This window comes from Acomys minous, assembly GCF_964271855.1.
Source record: "Acomys minous genome assembly, chromosome: 8".
NCBI classification, from domain to species: Eukaryota; Metazoa; Chordata; class Mammalia; order Rodentia; family Muridae; genus Acomys; species Acomys minous.
Window position 1 is genome coordinate 82,449,246 of NC_140489.1, and position 22,303 is coordinate 82,471,548.

Consider the following 22,303-nt stretch of genomic DNA (forward strand, 5'->3'; position numbering starts at 1 on the left):
AAGGGAAACTGAGGAAGGGGGATCTCTGAGAAAAGCTTGAGACCTGCAACAGGATAGGCTCCAGGGAAGATATGGAGATGACTCTAGCTGTGACTGAGGAGGATACCTTCTAGCCAGGCAGAACACCAATCCACATAAAAAACCTTTGGCCCAAAATTTACTCTGCCTACAAGATATGCAGAGATAAAAATAGAGCAAAGACTAGGGAATGTCCAACCCATGCCTGGCCTAACCTGAGACCCACCCCATGGGAGAGACCCAACACCCAACACCATAATGATATTCTGTTGTATTTGTAGACAGGAGCCTCGCATAACAATCTTCTGAAAGGCCCCACCCAGAAGCTGATCAAATCAGATGCTGAGACTCACAGCCAAACTTTGGTGAAACTTAGGGACTCCTGTGGAAGATGGGTGGGGGGAAGATAGAAGCACCTGGAGAGGACAAGAAGACCACATGAAGACCAACAGAGTCAACTAATTTAGGTCGTTGGGGGCTTACTGGGACAGAAGCACCAACCAAAGAGCAGGCATGGACTGCACCTAGGGCCCCTACACATATGTAACTGATTGGCAGCTTGATCTTCATGAGGGTTCCCTAGTAAGCTGATTGGGTGCTGTCTATGACATGGACTCTGTTGCTTGCTTTCCAATCACTTCCCCCTCCTGGGGCTGCGTTGCCCTGGCCTCAAGTGGATGAGGATGAGCTCAGTCCTGATGCAACTTGATGTGCTGGAGTGGGTTGGTGATGGGGGGGGAGAGTGGTTCTCTTTTCTGAGTAGAAGGGGAGGGGGAAGAGGGGAAGAGGGTGGAAGGGTATGACTGGGATGGTATGACTATGATAGGGATGTGAAGGGAATATATAAATTAAAAAGAAAATTGAATGTGAGGAGGGAATTAGGAAAAGATACAGGGAGAAGCTGAGAAGTAAGGGCTCAAGAGAGATGACGAGAGAGGGATGCGAGGAGCTGGTGAGAGAAGATGTAAAGAGAGCTTGTGAGGAGAGGGTGCACGGAAAGAATGTGAGGGGGAGAATGTGAGAAACCACACAGAGAGGATGTGGGGAGAGGATAAGGAAAGGGTGTGAGAAGCAGTCATGAGGAGACAGAAAGAGATGAGAGGAGTAGCTATAAGGGGAATGAATGCGGGAGATGATGGGTGTTTTAAGTAGATTCAGTCATTCCTTGCTGTTGTACACTAAAGTGGTGTCCGCAGATGGATGTAATTTTTATTCATCACTATAGTTTGATAAAGATGAGAGGAAACAAAAAAAAAAATGCAGCCTATAGTTCAGAGGAGAAGTAGTTTTCTAACATTCACTCTGCTGCCTTCATAGGCATGATTTGCTCTAAGGAAAATCTTAGTGTTCTTCAGCACTTTGTTTTGGCTGCAGGTGACATTGAAACGGAGAGAGATGACAAACATGTCTGCTCACCCAGATAGGGAACTGATGACAGACCAAAGTATGATACCACCCAAATCCAACTTAGTGAGCCAGTGGTTTTTATTGGAGTTACTTAGAGCATTGTGGGTGAGGGGTCACTTACAGGAGCAGAAATGACTCAAAGACAGGGTGTCACCAAAGCCCACCTCAGCACGAGCAACAGCTCACAAAGCTGGGAACCTGGAGCACACTGTACAGCAGGTTTGAGGGGGTCGTTTCCAGGTGCCTCACTTGGTCTCAGAGTTTCCTTTGCACCATGGCTTCTCTGAAAATGACTCAGCTTCTACTGTTCACTCAGACAGGGAGGAACCTAGTGAATACACTCAGTTTCAGGGATGGTGGAGTAAGAGATGTTGCTGTGGGGGGCGGGGCTTCAAGTACAGCCTGAATGAGACTCTTTATTCCACCCTTAAAAACGAAGATGTAGATCTCAGGGATACACAGAAGATCCAGGTTGCCATTGACACTGGGGACCAGCAGAGCACAAAATCCAGTTGATGTTGGGTGAATCATATCTTCGTTTTCATGTGGTACATTTTAAAATTCTATTTATTCTTTTACAGTTTCTCAAATGTACTGTGTGTGTGTGCGTGTGTGTGTGTCCATGTCTCATTGGTTTCATCATCTCAGAAAAGTGCAAGAGTAAAAATGGTTGGTTTTAAATAAGTGTCTTCTTTCTCTGAATATCGCAATTCTTTCTGTCTTGGTTAAGCAGACAGTGTGTCTTCTATGAGCATCACCTTTCTGACCAGCCAGTACGAACAAGCTCTTGGCAGAAACACAATGCTAAAGAAACAGAGAATGGAGCCACTCCCATCAGAAACTTGAGTGGGTATCAGTGCAGAGAGCCCATTTATATGGTGGGTGAGCAAGTCTCAGAAAGTAATCAAGATCCACATTTCAGAAGCTAAGGCCACAAAGAACGCGTCCAGCTGTGCACACCCTGCTCCCTCAGCTGAGAAAAGGGAAATGGTCAGGTTGTAAAACTTTTTATTTTCCCATTTTCTAAGAGAAATCCGTCATGAAAGTGTAAAGTTGTCTAGGGGAGGCCATTTTTGGGCTGTGTGGCAAATAGATGATTTCCCTAGCAAAGTCTGGTGGTGCCCATGACTCCAGTTCAGGTGTGCTAGGTCGTTTATCAGCCCACATTCACTAGAATGTGTTCCCCTCAGGTTGTTCTGATTAGCAAAGTCAAGGATTCAAAAACATCTATGTCTGAGACTAAGAAAGCCAAGATTTAAGGAGTGGACGTGATCAAGTTCAGATCTTCTGTTTCATCTAAAATCGCTTCATTAGAATCCTGGTGCCTTAAGAAATGCAGCAGGTGCCAGAGATTTATTTATCTGTATAAGGCTAAATGCCTAACCTTGGCTATTTGCTTCACATAGATGTTTGAAGAGGTTAAGTTCCCATTCACTACCCCACTTTTCTGATGAAGAGAGGACCAGATCTGAGGATGGTTCGATGTCCTAGGGAGGGGCAGCCTTGGACTTGGGAGGACCCACCTGAGGAGAGGCCTGGGTATCTGTGTGCTGCTGACTATATGGTTATCTCTTTTCCCACGTCAGCTCCAGAATGAGAGCGCTTAGAGTCATGGCGATCACACTGGTGGTGTTAGGAACTGGAATTTTCCTCCCTTTCATCCTGAGAGGCAGAGAAGTCTTCTGGGGTAAGTAACAAATAATACATGATCTTTAGTCTTGTAAAGCTGTTTATCACACTCAACAAACCCAACATGTCATGCCAGTTGCTGAGAACCAGTTAAGATCTTGCTGTGCTTTTCAAAGAGAATAATGTAATTCTTCAGTTTAGAAGGATAAGATATATTTCCTCCTTTAAAATAACTGATTTTTCCATGATTGTAGAATAAATCATTTCCAATTTTCACACATACACATATGTATGTGTGTGTGTGTGTGTGTGTGTGTGTGTGTGTGTGTGTGTGTGTGTGTGTTCTGAGTATTTTTGTTTTTTGCTATGAAATCATCTTTCATTAAATGTCTCTGGTATAGTTTGTGAAATTAGGCAGATGTATGGGAAATTGTGGTAAGAAAGCTTCTGAGATGTTATAAAGGGGAAAAAAGGAAGAAAAGATGGAAAAAAGAAAGAAGGGAGGAAGGACAGAGGGAGGAAACAAAGGAAAGGAGGGGGCAAAGATGGGTAAGGGAAGGGAAGAAAAGAAGAAAGGGTCATAGGGGAAGAAGGGGATTAAGGACAAGTGGTCACACAGAAGCAAGCTTGCTGATGACCGGACGCTGGGGATGGGACACTTGGTGTGCCCCAGTCTCTCAAACACAGCCCAGCCCTTGGGCCTTAACATCCTCATCCATACTCAGACCTGGTTCCTGCTAGGAGCTACATTCTGCCTATTTTTTCTGACTGTCTGAACATCATGACTGTATTGAAATCAGTCTGCTGCCTCCTTCCTCCCTTCCTCCTGGGTCTCCACACCAGTTACTCTGCGCCCTGCAAAGCATTCTTTCTGAGGAGCTTGCCATTCCCCCTTCCAAGTCTGGGTCTTCAAGTGACCACCACCAGCATTCCTGGTGAGCTTTAACTTTGGAAGTGTGTTGCCATGACAACTAAAGAAAACAGGCGGGGTGCTCATTTTAAGCCTTCAAGAGAAACTAAGTATACCCCTTCACCCCAGTCCTTCTAACATCTGGAACATGACAAGTGTTCAGCACACATGGCGGGGGGGGGGGTAAGGGGGAGCGAACCACTTTGTCCTTTGTTCAATAGCTATTAAGACCCTAGAGGGAGAAAACAAGACTGAAAAGCTAGAGGTCACGTGGTTAAAGCTATTGCACCTGCGAGCTGTTCATAAAAACATCTGCACAGCGTGGCTTTGAATTTTGAAATTATATGATTTTCAAAACTCAGGAGATGAGGTATCTATAACTCTACCTACAGATTATTTGTTTTGTTTCTTGAGACAGGGTGCTAGTATGTATCCCATGTACTCACCATGTAGAACACGCATAGATCTGCCTGCCTCTCCCTCTGCCTCCAGAGAGCTGGGATGAAAGCATGGTTTATAAGTCTGTAATATAGTCAACTCTTCTCCTTTTAATGGTATATAATAACGTGCAACATGGCTTGTATAATGATAATGCACCTTGGAGTGTACTTTACAATTCATTAGGATATTTTTAAGCCAGCTTGTTATCCATCTACCCTATACATTTCTTATTTAGAAAATATACTAGCAGTACTGCGACACATTGGTAGGCAAACACTAAAGAGGATGGAACAAGAGAAGCTCAAAGTCAAGGCCTGCTTTGGGTGTTGCTGGGATTACGAGGTGCAGCTATGTGATGGATGCACGAATCATGCCACAGGCACATGAGAGGTTTTATTGGGGGAGGAAGTTAGAGAGAATGACTCTAGGGAGACAGAAGGAGAAAAGAGATTTGGGAGCGGGGAGTGTCCCCGTATAAGGCGACCCCAGCAAATGAAAGAGTGCTTAGGGAACCATGGCATCTTGGCAGCTGCTGAGGATGTGTTCTACTGTCACTGAGCCTCTGGGGTGGCCTCAGAGATGCCTGTTGTCCCATTCTAAGTCCCCTGCAGCAGGCCACAGAGATACCTGACTGCTAATAGCTCTAGCTTTGGTCTGGTATAGGTCAGTGGAGGGGCACTGGCTTGCCATGTCTGAGGCACTGGGTTTGATACTAAGTTTTTAAAAAATCACTAAAACCACTGCTAATGTACTTTAAATTCTGATTGGTGTGTTAGCACACCTTATAATCCCACCAGAGGCAAGGAGAATCAAGCGTTCACGGCTAGCATCAGATATGTAGCAACTCTGAGTGAACTCTGGCTGGACTTCATAAGACCCTGTCACAGAAAACCAAACACAAGCAAAAAGTATTTGTTTTACAGTGGTTCAATTTTATGTTCTTTAATGTAAGAACTTTTTTCCCAACAATGACTTTGAAACTAAATATTCACCGGTAAAATGTACTTGAAACATAGTTTTCATCCAGTCTATTTCACTACAGTCCAAATGCACTCGGGAGGCAGAGGCAGGCGGATCGCTGTGAGTTCGAGGCCAGCCTGGTCTACAAAGTGAGTCCAGGATGGCCAAGGCTACATAGAGAAACCCTGTCTCGAAAAACCAAAAAAAAAAAAAAAAAAAAAAAAAGGAAAATAGCAATGCAGATGACTTTGTGCATTTGGAGGACATCAATGACACCTTGAGGAATAAAACTATAGGGGACACAACACACACACACACACACACACACACACACACACACACACACACATTATTGTGCAGAGCCAGATGGCTCAAAGCACAGAAGAAACCCCAGTACCTGGGAATTCAGTAATAAAGTACTGAAAATGAAAAAAAGGTTTCATTTTCTCTTAAAGTATACCCACGGCCATTATAAATCTAGGAAAACCTTGCTCATAGTGCCTCTTGACAGCCTTCATTAGCACGTGCTTCATGAAGACCTGTGTATTCCTCTCAACAGACTTGAGATGGGCTTCTGGTGTTTTTGCAACACTAAGATCCATGCGAAATTATCTTTATGGCGAACCCGGCAGCTAGTTGTAGCTGTGAAAAGAGAATAAGATGCAAATGAGCAGCAGGAGCAGGAGAGCTGCCTGCAAATCCTGAGACTGGGAAGCCAGCCTCGTGGGGGAGTGTGTTTAAAAGGAAAGCTGGCCAGCTCAGTTCACCAGACTTCTGAAAACAGCGATCATCAAAACAGCATCCGCACACGGCTCTGAGCAAAAGCCAACTGATCTGAGTTAGCCAAGGGCAGCTCTTGGCAGCCTGGGGCCTCGGAGGCTTTGGCGAGGAAGAAGACTTTGGCTTTCCTTGCTGCCTCTTTGCAGTGGTGAATATATTTGGAACTCTGGACCTGTTTCTTTGCCCTGACATATAGCATCTTCTTGTATAATGGCCTCTTGCGTTCCAGTTATGGATATGCAAGAGGTGGGAGTCTAGAGGCCAATGTACCTCCTGTAGCAGATGGCACTTTCAGGACATACACGTGGAAAGCCAGATGACAGATGCTATCTCCAGGACAGGGAATGAGTCCAGTTGCACTCTAGATTGTGAATTTCTGTTCTAGACAAGCAGAAGAGACCAAGTTGAAATTCTTGGGGATATTGACCTACCCTCAACCACAACCAGAGGTAGCCTGTGCCCCTGCTTGGTGGCTTTTGAGATGCAAAGAATGCCAAGGGTCTTAGAGAAGCACTCTATCTCCCCCTGCTGGTCAGAAAGTGCATTTGTAAAGTGTCTTACCACTCTCTACTTGGGAGGAAAAAAAAAAAAAAAAAAGGAGACTCCAGGTCTCTTGGATGGCATAGACATTCAGGAAGCCACATTACAAAGCCAGCTGCCAGCTGCCTGGGGGCAATCCCCATTTATCAGCCCCTTCACAGCGTGCTCCCTAGTAATTAACAACCTGTTCCCTCTTCCATCCATCCCTCCCTCCTTTTTTCTTTTCTTTCTTTCCTTCCTTCCTTCCTTTCTAGCTGAGTTCTCTGCTCTGTCAGTTGCCTCTGGCAGCTCCCATGGGATGTCAGCACACAGACTAAGGCTTGCTGGCTGCCAGTTTTCCTCTTGTTTATCCTTCTTTTGTTGGTCTTATTTATTTGGCCCCAGGAAGTTCATCTACGAAGCGCAAGGGAAGACTCTCTCCTGTGTTCTGAATGAATGAGACACCAATGATATTTATGCAAAATATCATTAATTTAAAATCTATCCAGTTCCACAAAGACTTTTTTAACTGTTCTTATCATAGATAAGAAGTGTTTCTGCAGGAAATTTTTCAATAGGAAAATCTTGGGGTTCAAAGACAAAACTTAAAATAGTAAACTTTTCTTTGAAATTTGGTAAAAATATTTTATAATATAGCAAATTAAAATATATGATTATTTTAATTGAAATATCAACTAAGCATTGGTCAATAACACATTCTTTCATGGCAGCTACTACTCAATACAATAGTAAATGCACATACACACACACACACACAATTTTTTATTAAATTATTTAACTCTTATGTAATGAATAGAAAGTGTCTACTAAGTCCAGTTTCCAACTGGGTACCAAAGAGGTAGAGACCATGTGGGCTAGCCCTCTTAAGATTCATAGTGTATAGGGCACCGAGTGAAGAACTGGTCATTTTCTTCCGCTGCATCCCACTCAGAGGGCCATTATTTTGTTAAGGAAGAAAGAATGAGTTGGATATTTTAAGTAGGTACTTTGGGAGGGGCGCAGGAGGTGTACACAGGTGTGTAAGGGTGTTTGTGCCCACGTGTTTGTTATAGAGGCTAGAAGAGGGCATCAGGGCTGCTATTCCATCACTCGACCAGAAGAGGGCATCAGGGCTGCTATTCCATCACTCGCCACATGTTTACCCTAAGACAGGTCTTCTCACTGAACCTGAAACTTGGCTGGCAGCCAATGAGTCCCAGTGGCCCTCCTGTCCCTGTCTTGTGTAGCTTTGCAGCAAAAGGTGCAAGCAGCCATGCAAAACTTTGCCATGGCTACTGGGATCCAACCTGAGGTTCTAATGCTTCTGTAGCAAATGTTCTTTTATTCACCAATCCATTTCTTTAGTGCCGGAGGATGATACATTTTAAGGTAAGGGGGAACCAAGTTATTACACCCAGAGCTTTGAAAAGTAAACCTGGTCCTCTTAGATTGTAAGGGTCTTGGATTCCATGGAAAGGAGTGTGGATGTCACTCTGGGGTATCAGGGTCTTTGTGTTGTGAGGAGAGGCATAGCCCCACAGGTCTGTATTTAGATGGCTCAGAGGTTAAGAGTACCACCTGCTCTTCCAAAGGTCCTGAGTTCAATTCCCAGCAACCATATGGTGGCTCACAACCATCTGTAATGTGATCTGATGCCCTCTTCTGGCATGCAGGTGTACATGCAGGCAGAGCACTGAATACACAATAATAAATAAATAAATCTTAAAAAAAGGAGGGGGGGGGAAGGGAAAGAAAACTACCTGACTGACAACAGGAGCAAAAGAAAGGTGAGATGTGTCAGCCATAATTTTTCCCATTCAGTGATGGGGTATACAGCACTTCCCAAATGGCACTGAAAGAGTGAGAGGAAAATAAACACATCTTCAAGTGTCTCCAGTGGCACTTGACTCCAGACAAACTATCAGAAGCTGTCTCGGTCACTGTGCTATTGCTGTGAAGAGACACGGTGACCAAGGCAACACTTACAAAAGAAAGCATTTCACAGTTTTAGGGGATTAGTCTAAGACCATCATGGTGGGCAGACAGGCATGGCGCTGGAGCAGCAGCTGAGAGCTGTACATCCTAATCCAGCAAGAAGAGAGAGAAACAGAGACAGAGAAACAAAGACAGAAGGAAGACAGCAGGGAGACTGGACCTATCATGAGCTTTTGAAGCATCCACATCCATCCCCAGTGACACATCACTTCCACAAGGCCGCATCTCCTACTCCTTCCAAATAGTTCCACTAACTGGGGGCCAAGCATTCGAACATATGGGCCTGTAGGGACCATTCTTATTTAAACCACTGCAAAGGCCATGAACTCTAACAGACACTGAGGAAGTTCAAGCTGAAGATGAATATTTGGGGGAGAATAAAAGATAAACAAAATCCAGAGGATTGAAAGATGTCACAGAGGAGGGGAAGGGTCAGCAAGGAAGAGAAGCCGGTGCCATAGACAAAAAACAAAAATCCATTATTCTATGGACCCTCTGGGCTCAGCAGGTCCTCCACAGAGAGCCAAGCAATTTGTGTATAAACAGAGCCAAGAAATGACCATGCTCAAGTGACAGCCCTGAGCAGAATGCAATGTCCCAACACCACTCAGCCATCACACCTTAACCAGGTGTAGTATCCTGACGCTAGAGCCCAGACGTACAGCCTCCCTGCTGGCAGGCCAGCAATGCCCTCCCAGTCTAGGAATGAGTGCTTTTCCCCCATCTGGTCAATTCAGGAATGCAAATGAGAACTGGATGTAGCAAGGTACATTTAGAAGGAAAATGAGAAGTCACACTCTGCCCCAAGACGTGGTCTCAAGCGTCTCAGACTCTACATCTTATTGCTGCTTCTTGCGTCAGATATCAAAGGTAGATGCTGTCAGGGCCTGAATGCTGCAAAGTTCTCTCACTGATACAGTGTCTGGAATATGCGGTTACTTGGTTTACCTTTATGCAATTTGTTTCATTCTTGTTTAGATGTTAATGCTCAAAGGCATCCCAATACTCTGTCCATTTCTAGAGACTACATGGTGGTCACCATGGCCATCTTCCCTTGAGAAGAAAGCTAAAGCTGGCCGAGGTGCTGCACTGGGGGTGGGGGGTCTGTTCTGATGGTGCGGTGTTTTATATTCTAGGGAAGACCAGGAAGTCCCATGTTATCAGTGTTGTGGAAGCGAGCCAGCTCATGGTGGACAACGCAGTCTACAGCACCATGAAAAGGTGAGTGATGGTGTTCACCATTACCCACTTCTACAATCGACGCATTGAAGCTCACGTGAGGTGACTCATGGTTCCGTTGTTGTTGGCAGCAGTGAAAAACAATGCTTAGTCTTAAAATTCTGTGCAGAGAAACAAGGATCAAAAGCCCGTGGTCTAACCATAGTTCAAAGTGCAATAATAACAGAGTCTGGGGCTTGGACAGGAATAGGAGGCATTAAGGAGAAAGGGATGCTGTGCACTCAGGCTTGGTGCCTATCCACTGTAATGGCACCATGACACTACCTCAAGCATAGAAACCGAGCCCCAATCTGATCATCACTTTTTCTCAAAATAATTGACCTCATACACTCTTTTATATTTTTATTTAATAATTTTTTTGTTTTTTGTTTTTTGAGATATGATTTCTCTGTGTAGCCTTAGCTGTCTTAGACTCACGCTGTAGACCAGGCTGGCCTCAAACTCACAAAACCCTGCCTGCCTCTGCCTCCCTGAGTGCTGGGATTACAACCATCGCACCACCATTCCCAGCTCATTTTAAATTTTTGAATAAAATGTTTTATAATCGTATTGTATGTGTGTACATGTTTTACTCACAGGCATGTCTAAGCATCATGTGCATGTTTTGTGCCTGCAGTGGGCATCAGATCCCCTGAAACTAGACTTATAGACAGTTCTGAACCCCTGTGTGGGTGCTGAGAGTCTGTGTCCTCTAGAAAAGAATCAGTGCCCTTAACTCAGCCACATCTCCAGCCCCTGACATTACACTTTTAAATATGTGACAGACACCAATTCTAATGGCATCATGGTGTCTCATTAGATGTTTAGAAAACATCACATGTGTTAAATATGAAAAATAAGAGGCAAGGCAAAAGATATGATATGGAGAAGGTTATTTGTAGAAGTGTGGGAGAGCAAGAAAGGAGGAGGGGCACGAGAGAGAGAGAGAGAGAGAGAGAGAGAGAGAGAGAGAGAGAGAGAGAGAGAGAACAAGAGTGAGGAACAGAAAGAGGGGGACAGAGGAAGAAAGGGAGATGAGGTGTTTGCCCTTTTTATACCCTGTGTAGCTGGCCCACCTAGTGGTGGGTAGGTGATGATGTCATGGGTTGCTAGGCAGACTGGTGGCAGGTATGCTAACAACAGACATACAAGGTTTTGCCTTCACAAGCGTGTCATTTTATTGGAGGTTGGTGAAAAGTTACAACATCTCTCAGGATACAAATTATTATTCAACATCTTCTGATTTACTTCAAATTTCTATTATTCCAAGTAGAAAATTGTTTCATTATTCCACATTTGCTACAGAAAAATTGTTTCTGACTTTTTTTTTAATTGAAGGTGGAAGAATGAGGAAACAATATTCCCTGAGCAGATGAACTGATGGAATCATTAGAAAAGAAAGGGAGTTTTCAGTAATGTGGGATGCTCTGGCATTCTTAGAGCCAGAGAAATTACCCACTGGAGGTGGGAGAGGTGGCAGAAAATGTCATAAACCTCAGAGTCTCATGGTGTCAACGTCAGTGTAGGACCTACACCTGATGACATGGAGCGCCGTGACTGCACCAGTAGGGGAAGAAGAGGCGTGAGGCTGTGCTGACAGCATGGCAACTTCGCCTGTGGTCAGCAGCCTGTGCTTCTACAGTAGAAAGTAGAGCCAAGTCTAAAAACTGGCAAGTGTGGATAGAACCTGCTGTCAGTCAGGGCTGGGCCATCTAGGTCAGACGTGCTGGTAGGAAGTAGCTCCACACCCCTGTATGGGGGACACCTTACACTCAGCCCTTTCTGGACCCATTGTAGTGAAGCCACCAACTCCTCGGCTCTCTTGAATCAAGAGTCCTCAGGAGACCAAGATAAGATTTTTTTTGTTTCAAATTTTCATTTGTGCATCTACAGAACAAAACCTAAAACCTATATCTATATATTTTATTAGGTGGCCCTTTCTCTCCCTCTCTCCTTTATATCCCTCCAAGACTGCAGAAAGACTACTTTCCCTGCTTTTTCTCTGCTGAGAGGCAGTGGGTCTGGGGAAACAGGAAGCTCTAGACAGCACAAAGTGCCAGAACCACACACATCCTTACCACTTCCTGGAGGGACAAATTCGTTCCCTTTCAGCATTCTAAGTCAATTTCTGATTCATGGTTGCCCGTGCGCTCCAGGCTATACTCACCTGGATTATCTGTGCTCAGATGACATCATCCCAGGCTGCTGACACTGAGGATATTCTAGGTTCTGCCCGGCAGCAGAATGACGTAATTAGGCCGACACTGTTGCGCTGCATCCTCCACTTCTCAAACCCCCGGGAGTGGGGGGGGGGGGGGCGGGGGAAGGGACTAAAGAGAGCATAAATCTGACACTGGCTCTCCTCCTTGGCTTTTCATGTGAGGAATGCTGAGCCAGCTAAACACAGAGTCCCCAAAATGCAAGTGTAAAATCAATATCCTTCTGCAAATATAAGGACACACACTTCTCATTGAACACCCTCCCAGGGTCTGCAGCTAGACTGTTAAATATGAGCCCTGCAAGATGGCTGGAGACCTTCACTGTGATTGGAGGATTGACACACAGAGCTGCCAGCTCTGCATTTCCCTAGAGGCAGCAGCATATAGACAGCTAGCTGGCTGGGCATTGATAAAACACCCCACCAAGCCCCTAAGATCAGAGCACAGGGCAGGCTGAGTATGAGGGGAGGTAACCCACCAGGGAGGGCCAGTCCTGTTGAAGAGCTGTGTGGTAGCTAAGAGGACAACCAGAGGAAGATAAAGGCATTGATCCCAATGATAATGACCACTATCATCAGCAAGCTGTGAGGGCTAGAATGTCCAGCCTAGAGGTCAAGGCACAAAGACAGCCTGAGTCTAGTGCTGTTCACCTCTGAACAGGGCAAGGTACTGGCATCACCAATCAGCCAGCCAAGAGTTCTTTTGCTCTATCCACATAGGAATTCTGGGCAGGCAAGGAGAAGCTCTTCAACTTCCCATCTCTAGAAGCTTTCATTTTTCCCTTTTGGCAGCAGTGAGCAAGTGTATTGGGCTTGTAGAAGCAGCCGTGAGTGGCGCCCTCTAGTGAGAGTCCCTGTGAGTCTCGGGTATCAGGACCTACAATTGTACCTTTCAGGCCTGGAGTTTTAGACGTTTAGCCTGTGGCAGGAACCAGTATTGTAGCTCTCAGCCTAGAGTCTGAGGTGCTTGACTCTTAAGGAATTGATGACTTCTTGAGAATATTCTAGCAACCAGGATCTACAGGTTCTCTTCTCTGGCTTCTTAAAAACCTGTCCTTCCTCTGTCTCAACAATCCACTCGCTCAACATCTTTTCATTGTTCCTTCTTGCTGCCCTAGCGGCTGTCAAGCTGTTCTGCTGCTTCCTCAGCAGTCAGGTAACTGGCTACTCAAGTCATCCTCATTCCTAGCACCACACAGAGCCATCAAGGCTTGTGTTTTGGACCCGCTGTGCCCTTTGCCCCAGCACCAGTCATAACAGTTCTGCTAGAACAGCAAGAGAAGTGCCCCTCTAATGAGGTAGAAAATGCTCATCAGGGCTCACGGCAGCAAAAGGCCTGGAATAGAGTGCCTTCAGGAGCTGGGGCGAGAAGCAGAGCTGCAGTATTTGTTGCAGCGTCTGTGGCGTATTCAGTGGCTGGCTGTGACATCATGATAGGGAGCAACAGGCTGTTACACTGACAGTCTTTCTCCACAAGGCAGCTCAAGCAGCAAGGGAGAGAGTTCATTGACCACTAAATAGGAAGACAAATAACCCTGTTTACAAAGATGAACATCAGAAGCGGTGCTCACAGTACAAACATCAATACACCACATTTTCCCTTAGCAACGTCCTCTGCCCAGATAAATTTTAGAGAAATATCTCTATCTGTAGGGGCCGTGCTTCTGTCTACCACTGGCACCTCAGGAAGATGTAGCCCCACTGATGGTGAGTGTCGATGACCTCTACTTCTGAACTGGGGTCTCCTGCCCTCAAGCCCACAAAGCTTTGATCAGTTCCTGTCATAGTGCACAAGTAGGAAAACCTGTCTCCTCAGGGCTCAGGACTTCGTTGGATCTTTTACAAATATGTGGGCATGTAAAAAAAAATATGAGTATTTCATGTCACATTTTATATCATGAACTTTGGTAAACAGAGTCACTCATTTCCAGTGTGTGTGAGTTCAGTGTACCTGTATTTCAACATTGCGGCTGTCACATCTACCTTATAAAAGCTGTTCAGGTAGTGTGAATTAAGTGTTAAATTCCTTGCCTACATAATTGTCATATTATGGAATTTATTTTCTGAGGTTTTCAATGGTTTTTTGGTATTGTATATTTTGAGATATAATGCACGCTGTTTGGATATACACATAGATATAGAAATGGCTACAACAGACACTGGCCATTACCTGAAGTAACTAGTTTTGTTATGTGGAAAGAGTAGGCAGCCCCTCTTGGCACATTTTCAGACCAAAGTATGATGTCACTGCACTGGAGCATCTGAAACATGACTTATGCTCAGAGATCAGTGTGTATTTTAGGCTATTACTAATACATGGAAAATGTAGACATTCCACTTATTCACAGTATGATAACACTGAGAAGAGGGCTGTTTCCCCAAAGTACACAGTGATATAGACCTCGGACCATCTGGGGCAGTTGGCAGCAGGAAAGGATATTTGTGCCAGCTTCAGGGTTCTGCCTGGCGTCAGACCCTCAGACTCTGGAGCATTTGGTGAGCCTCCCTCTCCAGCTGAGACTGCCCTGCATAGGTTTTGATGAAAACCAAAGAACTGCTAAAGAGAATCAATTCAGATATCGATTTTTTATAAAGAGAAAACAATGACCATTTTTTCCAGCATCTAATAATTGATACTCTGTAGCTGTGTTCTATCCCTTTTACCTGACCCCAGCAATGCTGTGGCTCAGAACTGTGCAGGCTTTTTCTTTGTATGCGCCACATTTCATCGTATGCACACTCACTTACTGAATGTTTCGCTTATTTATTTATTGAGTATGTAGGCATATGTGGGAGATGTGTTGGTGGTAGGGAGAAGAAAGATGGGGGAATGCATGTTTGCATGTTCATATGTACATGCATGAGGAGTCCAGAAGTTAGCCTCAAGAGCCATATACCTTGTATTTTGAAATTTGATCTTTCATTGGAACCCTGGGCTTACCAGTTAAGTTAGGCTGGAAGGAATCCAAGAGATCTACCTGCCTCTACCTCCCCAGCACTGGAAATACAGGAACACGACACCATGCCCAGATTCTTCCATAGGTTCTGGAAATCAAATCTGAGTGCATACATGCTTGTTCATCAAGTACCATTGCGAACCGAGTGCCCCTCGAGCCACGTCTAACCTAAGTCTCCTTGTCTTCTAGAAACCTCAAGAAAAGGGAAGTCCTTTCCCCAGCCCAGCTTCTCTCTTTATCCAAGCTGCCAGAGTCCACCAGTGGGGCTGTTTCCCGAGCAGCAGAAATCATGGAAACATCGATACAAGCCATGAAACGTGGAAGGTCGCAGTTCCCCACGGGTAAGCAGCCCACAAGCCTCCGCCTCTGCTTAAACCTGCTCACAGTTTCTTATTTCTGTTATTCTGGGAAATGCAGCTTCTCCCCCACTCAAATTCTATTTGGTGAAACATCTAAACACGCCTTTTATGGTCTCAAATATATTGGGGAATTTCCTGTAGCCTTCCCACCTCATGAAACTTGGGAAGCACGTTCAGCTGTAGGGGCTCTCTAAGGAGACAGGCACTCAGGTTGTGCCTTGTCACAGCAAGCAAAGGACTGGACAAGAGCCTCAACTTCCCAGTTTGTAGCCAGGGCCTTCTGACAGTCTGTTACCCAAGGAATGTGACAGCGGCCTGGGCTTTTCAAAAATGAGATGAGCCTGGAGTCGGCTGTGGCCCTAAGATACGGAAGCCAAAGTGGGTACTATCCAGAGATGCAACGTAATTTCTGTGGTGCCGCGCTCAAAAATAAGCTTTCGTTTTAGCAAACTTGGTGAGATTTATTTTCAGTGTGGAGTGGCGAGACACTTGATCTCTAAGTTAATCTAATGCTGCTTTGCCTGATGAGATGAACTCATTTAAACCAGTATTAACTACAGTGCTCAGATCCTATGCTGACTAGTTGAGTTGGATTTTTATAGCAACCATAAAGTCATCCTGAAAAGGGTTTTGTTTCAGCCCACATAGAAAGACCTTTCTACAGACACTGCTCCCTGTCCAGTAGTGACATCATCTTAGACAGTGGTAGAAGTGATGGTGGGATGACCTGTCTCCAGGATGGGAGCCTACTGGCTCCTGCTTCCTGTTGTAAGGCTCTCAGGCCAGGTGAGAGTGAGAGCACATTGGGAAGACAGGCCATAATGTGAAACTGATATATGTGAAATACCCTAAAGGATATTTTAACATAAATAATATAGATTTAGCCACTCCAGAACATTTAAGATATAAGGAAAGTGAGCCAATCCAGATACACTTCCTGTCACACATCCATAAACAAACAGTAAGTGCACTGGGTAGAAGCACCAGGTTGTTCTGAACATCTGGTTGTTGACCAACAAAAGCTCAGTCATCTGAGTCTTTTTACAGGATTTTGTTTGCTGTGCTCCAGCAAATAAGAACCACACAGCCCTCATACAGGTATAAGCAAACCCTCTTGAGGTTGCTCACTGTGGCCTGAAATGAAATACTCACCGTTGAGATGCTTGCTCCATTTCTCTTCTATTTGAATATAGCATGCATTCCTGTTGGATTTTCTTTCCCTAGGGAGCATCTCAATTTCATCAATATATATTCATCACAGTTTTATAGGTGATCTTTGAGCTTCCTTACCTTGATTTGTTGAATAACATAAACAGTGACAAAATTCTCAAGAAAAACAGTAAACATCAACAAACAAGACTGTTTTCAGAGGCGCTAATCTAGAGGAATTTATGAGAGAAAAGAATCAATAGGAGAACAAAAAAATAAAGGCTTTTATAGTAGAAGGAATGAGCAATATTAGCAAGCTTAACCAAAGTGGGTCTCTACAGGAGGATGCGCATCCTCTCTTAGTTCTCTCCTGGGTAATTGTGAGATGGGAATGTCTTGTTGTACAGATATAACAAGCTGGCTGCAGGCATGTGTCCCACGAGAAGGTGGGCATATCTGAGAAGTAGCCTACTGCCTTGTCTTCCTGGAGCTGCATGGCACCTAGCTTGCTTTTCTGAATCAGCACAAAGCAAAAAGTAAACAAAACCCCACTCTCCTAGCGTTGAAGATGCTTGAGGAGACTGAGCGAAGGAATGAAGGGATGTACGACTGAGTGGGGGATGGTAGGTTTTCTCAGAACAGTGACGAGGCTGAACAGGAAGTGCAGACTTGGATGTTGAGACGATGGCGGCTACCATATTGGACAGGAAGTTTATCTGGTGTAGACGTCATACACGGTCTCCTCTGTCCTGTTCTGCAGATGCCCTATCAGCCGACATTCTGGGCACAATCGCCAACCTGTCAGGATGCTTGCCTTTCATGCTGCCACCAAGATGTCCTGACACCTGCCTGGCGAATAAGTACCGACCCATCACAGGGGCTTGCAACAACAGGTACGGTGTGAAGACTCTCTACCATCATGGGCCCCTCATGGGCTTGATCATGACTACAAGACATCATGTTGTAGGCCCTAGATCCTTGAGTTGTGACCATCCACCACTTCATGTACCCCATTCTCCCATACTCCAACTACCTGGCATCACTACCCCCATGCTGCCCTGCACTACAGATAGAGATGACAAAGGAGAGATTTTTTGCTCTGCCTCACTCTCATATTCTCAATCACAGAATGGATTACCATCACCTGACGTCTCAAGCCAGATACCTAGAAAGCATCTTTGATCTCTCCAAATCTCCTGCCTGTCTCTAGTGTATTACCAGGTCTGTCTGCTTCCTCCCACCAACCTTCACCAAAGGAAGAATTTGACCCTTTGCCACAAGGCATCAGCCCTTGTGGCATGTAGCTCTTGCTTCCCTCTATGTATGTGCCCTATGTTAGATACAAATCATCACAATGCCCGATCCCACCCCACCCCGCCCCCATCACTTAGCTTCAGAGCAAGATCCTAGCTCAGTATAGTTTTCTGGAGGCATCCCACCTAGTCTAGCCAACCAGCTACATCAGTGCTGTGACCACTTTCTTCATGTTTCTCCATTTTAACCCTTTCCTTTACCCTCTCCCAATCCTACACCCGTATATAGTGGAGGTGCATAGTCCTGCCTTGGGTCTACACAGTGCTGCGTATCAGGGCTGGGTAGAGAGCTAGATGAACACCCAAGAAGTGTGTGGAGTGAGTGTGGGTGAGAGCCACTGTCTGCAGGCAGCAAGCCTCTTGAGGGGGACATTGCATACACTCTATCAAATCTCCTCCTAGGTTGTTTCTGCTCAGTTGCCAGTCGATGTCAGCTGTTTCTGGGGTTCTTCCAGCCCTCCGATGGACTGCTGTTAGAGAGTTTCCATGTATCCTGGCTGGCCTTGCTTCCCGGGCTTGATTCTCTATGTCCAAGGTACTAATGTGGCCACACCCACACTATTGCTAACCCCTTTCAGCTGGACAGGTTCCTCTTCCCAGGACTCTGGCTGCCTCTGTCAGAGTCTGCTTCTGCAGTTAGCATGTAGCTTCAGATCAAGCCACTTCTCATCATGTCTTTTGACACATCTCCCCTGTGTTCAGCAGTGTGCCTCCCAGCTCCTGGGTCACCACTTATCCAGGCAGGAGCAGGATGTTTCCTTCTTAGGTCATTCCCTCCCGATTCCCAGTGAGGCTCGGCTTCCCGCACACTTCAGCCTCTGTCTACAGAGCCCGAGCTGGTCTTCTGTCTCTGCTGTATCTACAGCCCCTGGTCACATTTGTACAGCCTTCTCTGGGTTCTCCAGCCCAGAGTTCCTACCATGTATGTAGCTGGGGGATCTCTCTGGAATGCCTACTAGCCTTGGCGGGAACCTCATGGTTTTGCCTACGGAAAGTTCACCTGGTACATCCTCTCGTTTCCCAGCTCTTGTTAAGATAGAGACTATTGCTTATTGTCCTATTTTCTCTCAGTGGGTTACACTGAGGTTTTCTTAGTTTCTTTTCCCATTATGATGATAAGATTCCATAAAAAACCAATGCAAGGGGGAGAGGATCTAATCTGGGCTATGTCATTGTGGGGTAGTCAGTGCGGCAGGATCATAAAGCAGATGCTCACATTGTACCCACAGTCCTGAATGAAGAAAGCACTGAACGCTGGTTAGTGCTTGGCTGGCTTTCTCTCCTTTATATAGTCCAGGATCCTCTGCCTAAGGGACAGTCTTATACCCAATCAAGATGGGTCTTCCCACATCAGTTTTCCCCCCACAGGCATCTACCAGATGATGCTAAATCATTTCAGGTTGATGATCAACACTAACCATCGTCAGAGGGAGCTTCTGCTCCATTGTCTTACCTGTTGGTCCCTCATTTGTAGTGGGCGCCGAGGAGAGCTTTGTGCATGTCTACATAGATGATGCCTAATGTATTTCAACAACTAATACTTTATCCTGAGCCAAGGATCCCCATGTATGTGAGGGTTCACTGCTGAACTCTGGTAATTAGGGGAAGAGGTACATCTAATCACAGAGGTTTTAACCCTACTAGAAAAACAGAATCCAACAGAAACAAAGACTTCGGTCATAATCTGAAAACCAGTGTGGATCTCACCAGCAAAGCATAACCACCTGGACACTGGCTTTTTCCACTCAAGGAGCTACGGTCAGGTAGCTGTGAGGAATGAGACAAAGCAGAGCTCCTTCCCCAGTCACCATCACCTGTAAACATGTCTTTGTAGGCAATCTAATTTTAATTGACTGTACGTTCTTGCTGATTTGATTGCCACTAGTCCCTGGGAAACTCCGGTTGGCTGCCCCACTGTTGTTGCTTCCTCTTCCTGCCAGCTGAAGCTCCACTGAGCACCAATGACTTCCATGGCAGAAGTGGTTAGAGCCACGTGGCTACAGTAGCATTCTCCCTCCCTGGCCGCTGTTTCCTTCCCTGAAAATACAGCCCTTAAGTACTACTTACCAGGGAGCTTATACAACAAACCTGCATCTTAAGAAACTGAAAACTGTGCCTCGGGTGCAGGAATTCTTAAGGCACAGAGAAAGGCTGGGTCCACCCTCTAGCAACTTCCCTGTGGGTAGAGTTTAGAGGCCTAGAACTGCCTACCTAGAGGGATCTGGAGTCTAAGAAGATAGATAAATTCTCAGCCCTTCCATCCAGTAGTTGTCTTTCAGAATTGTTCATCACACCTGAGTGTGTTCTGCCTACCCATGGAGGCTTTTTCTCTAACCCTTGCTGTCATTTTACTATTGAGCCTTTCCCTTTATGAGGGTTCATTACCAGGAGCCTTCAGCTTTACCCATGAAGCCCTAAGGAAGTGATGGCTGTTCTTCACACTCAGGATTTATAGAACCATATCTGCTTCCTACCCCCAACCCCACATAGCTCAGCACCTACCAGTGGGAACCATGGATATCCTTTCATCTTTTTAAAACAGTCTTTAAGAAATATTCTAGAAAGAGGAAAGCAAGCTACCTAAAATCCAGCCAAAAACAGAAGCCTTTGATGTGTTTCAGTAGACAGTAAGCTCCCACTGAAAGGGGGAGAAAAGGAAGTGCTCTTCCAGGCAGTAGCTGGAGAGGCAAAGATGCTGAGTGGGATGGACAAACATCCTCTTCATCCAGGCTTGGCATTGTGGAGGGATCCCAAGCATGAGATGCTTCAGGGTCATGCCTCTCTCCTAAAGACTTAAATATATGGTTGGAGTGGAGCAGATACCATGTTACAAGCACTGTGTTAAACATGTGCCTCCACAGACACAGAGGAGGGATGTGAGCCCCAGATAATTGAGGGGAAGCAGCTCTTCTAACAAAAATAGATTACCAAACAAGCCATGTCCATGAGGGTCTGCTGCTGTTTGGCTGGCTTTCTCGGCTTTACATAGACCATGATCCCCTGGCTAGGGAGTGGCCCACTCAGTAGTTCCTTCTAAGTAGTTCCTAGGAGTAGGGATGTCCACCTACCTTGGAAAGCAGTTTTCTACTTAAGAAACTAAATGGAAAAGAAGGGACACGTGGAGCCCTAAGAGAAGTGAAGGAACAGCAGCAAGGGTGGATGCAGATATGTGTGGTACTTCTTAGAGCTCAGCCTGGGATCCAAATCTTGGTCCTTGAGGAGGAAGTATGACCCTTCCAACAAGCTTAGGAAGAGATAAGATCAGGGCAGGGCAGAGCATGCATCCCAACCCTGTGATATCATGTCCAGCCTCTGGTAAAGGACATGGATGAGAATGTGACCAACCAACCATACACGTCCTCTGGAGCTCAGTGATAACTACTCTGACTGTCACCATGAAGCGACTCTTCAGCATCTGACTCCCTTGTTCTTGTCCCCAGTCTTGGAGGGTTCCCACAGTAAGTAGATGACCTGACTAGCTCAGGGTACTACCGCATCTCAGAATTAGAGCAGGCCTCTCAGCTTCTGCAAAGTGTGTGATGAGCCTGATGACCTAGGCTCTCATGGTCTTATTATCCCCTCACCAGAGTTGACTTGAGAGAGTCTAGCCTTTGCCTAGCCAACTGTGCCTCCCAGTTGCTGTGATCTACAAAAGGTGAACTCTGCTAAGGCCAGCATGTCAGCTTCCCTACAGGCTGACCTGTACTCGTTCCTTATCTAGAGGGACATTTCTCTTCAACAGAGTCTAAAGGCACAGAAATATTTTTTTTAGGGGAAATGACAAACTCTGAAAAGAAAATTTGATGGATGTGTTTCTGTTTCCAGGAGAACTCCCAACTCCATCTGCGCATCAAAAGTAATTTGTTGTGCAGGTGTCTATAATCGTTCCATAATAGTTAAACTTTGAGTTTGCCTTCCAAACACATTGTGAGATAATCCAGTCCTGATAACTGACAGCTTCAATTAGGACCATTCCAGCTGGCAGCAGGTGTGATGCTCTGAGGTAGCCTGCTGACTTCTGTGCGTCTACATGCACAGCAAGCCCTTTCCAAAGATGTGTGTCTTCTGGGCACATCTTACACACTCCTTTACTCACTATTTTTTTATTTGCATCTTAACATAATTTGTGAAATTGCAATACTTTTTGAAACATCCCTGAGAGAAATTAACACACTCATCTCCTTTGGGAAAAATCTATAAATTGATAATTAAGTTGCTTTAAACAATAGTTGTTACAGACATGGGCCTGTTTAGAACCTAAATCACATTTAAATATTCAAAAAGGGAGATATCACTTAACAATGTAGAAACTAAACATTAGACATCAAAAGAAATCTTCTCACTTCAGTGTGAGATCAGTGCCCCCTGAACAATCTAATTAACCTTAAAGGAAGAGGAGCCATTGATGCTGGTGTCCTGTACAGCCCTCA

At 45.4% G+C, this 22,303-nt stretch overlaps 1 protein-coding gene across 1 annotated transcript in view; it reads left to right on the top strand.

Moving 5' to 3' along the window:
* Positions 1 to 2,157: 2,157 nt before the first annotated feature.
* Positions 2,158 to 22,303, top strand: part of TPO (thyroid peroxidase) — a gene marked incomplete at its 3' end in the record, with an annotated part of 59,725 nt that continues 39,579 nt past the window's right edge. Inside the window, exons 1-5 of the mRNA XM_084792936.1 lie at positions 2,158 to 2,271; positions 3,012 to 3,112; positions 9,796 to 9,880; positions 15,242 to 15,393; positions 17,321 to 17,453. Of these exons, the coding sequence (XP_084649062.1) occupies positions 3,019 to 3,112; positions 9,796 to 9,880; positions 15,242 to 15,393; positions 17,321 to 17,453 (464 nt within the window). The 5' untranslated portion in view covers positions 2,158 to 2,271; positions 3,012 to 3,018. The remainder of the gene's footprint in view (positions 2,272 to 3,011; positions 3,113 to 9,795; positions 9,881 to 15,241; positions 15,394 to 17,320; positions 17,454 to 22,303) is intronic.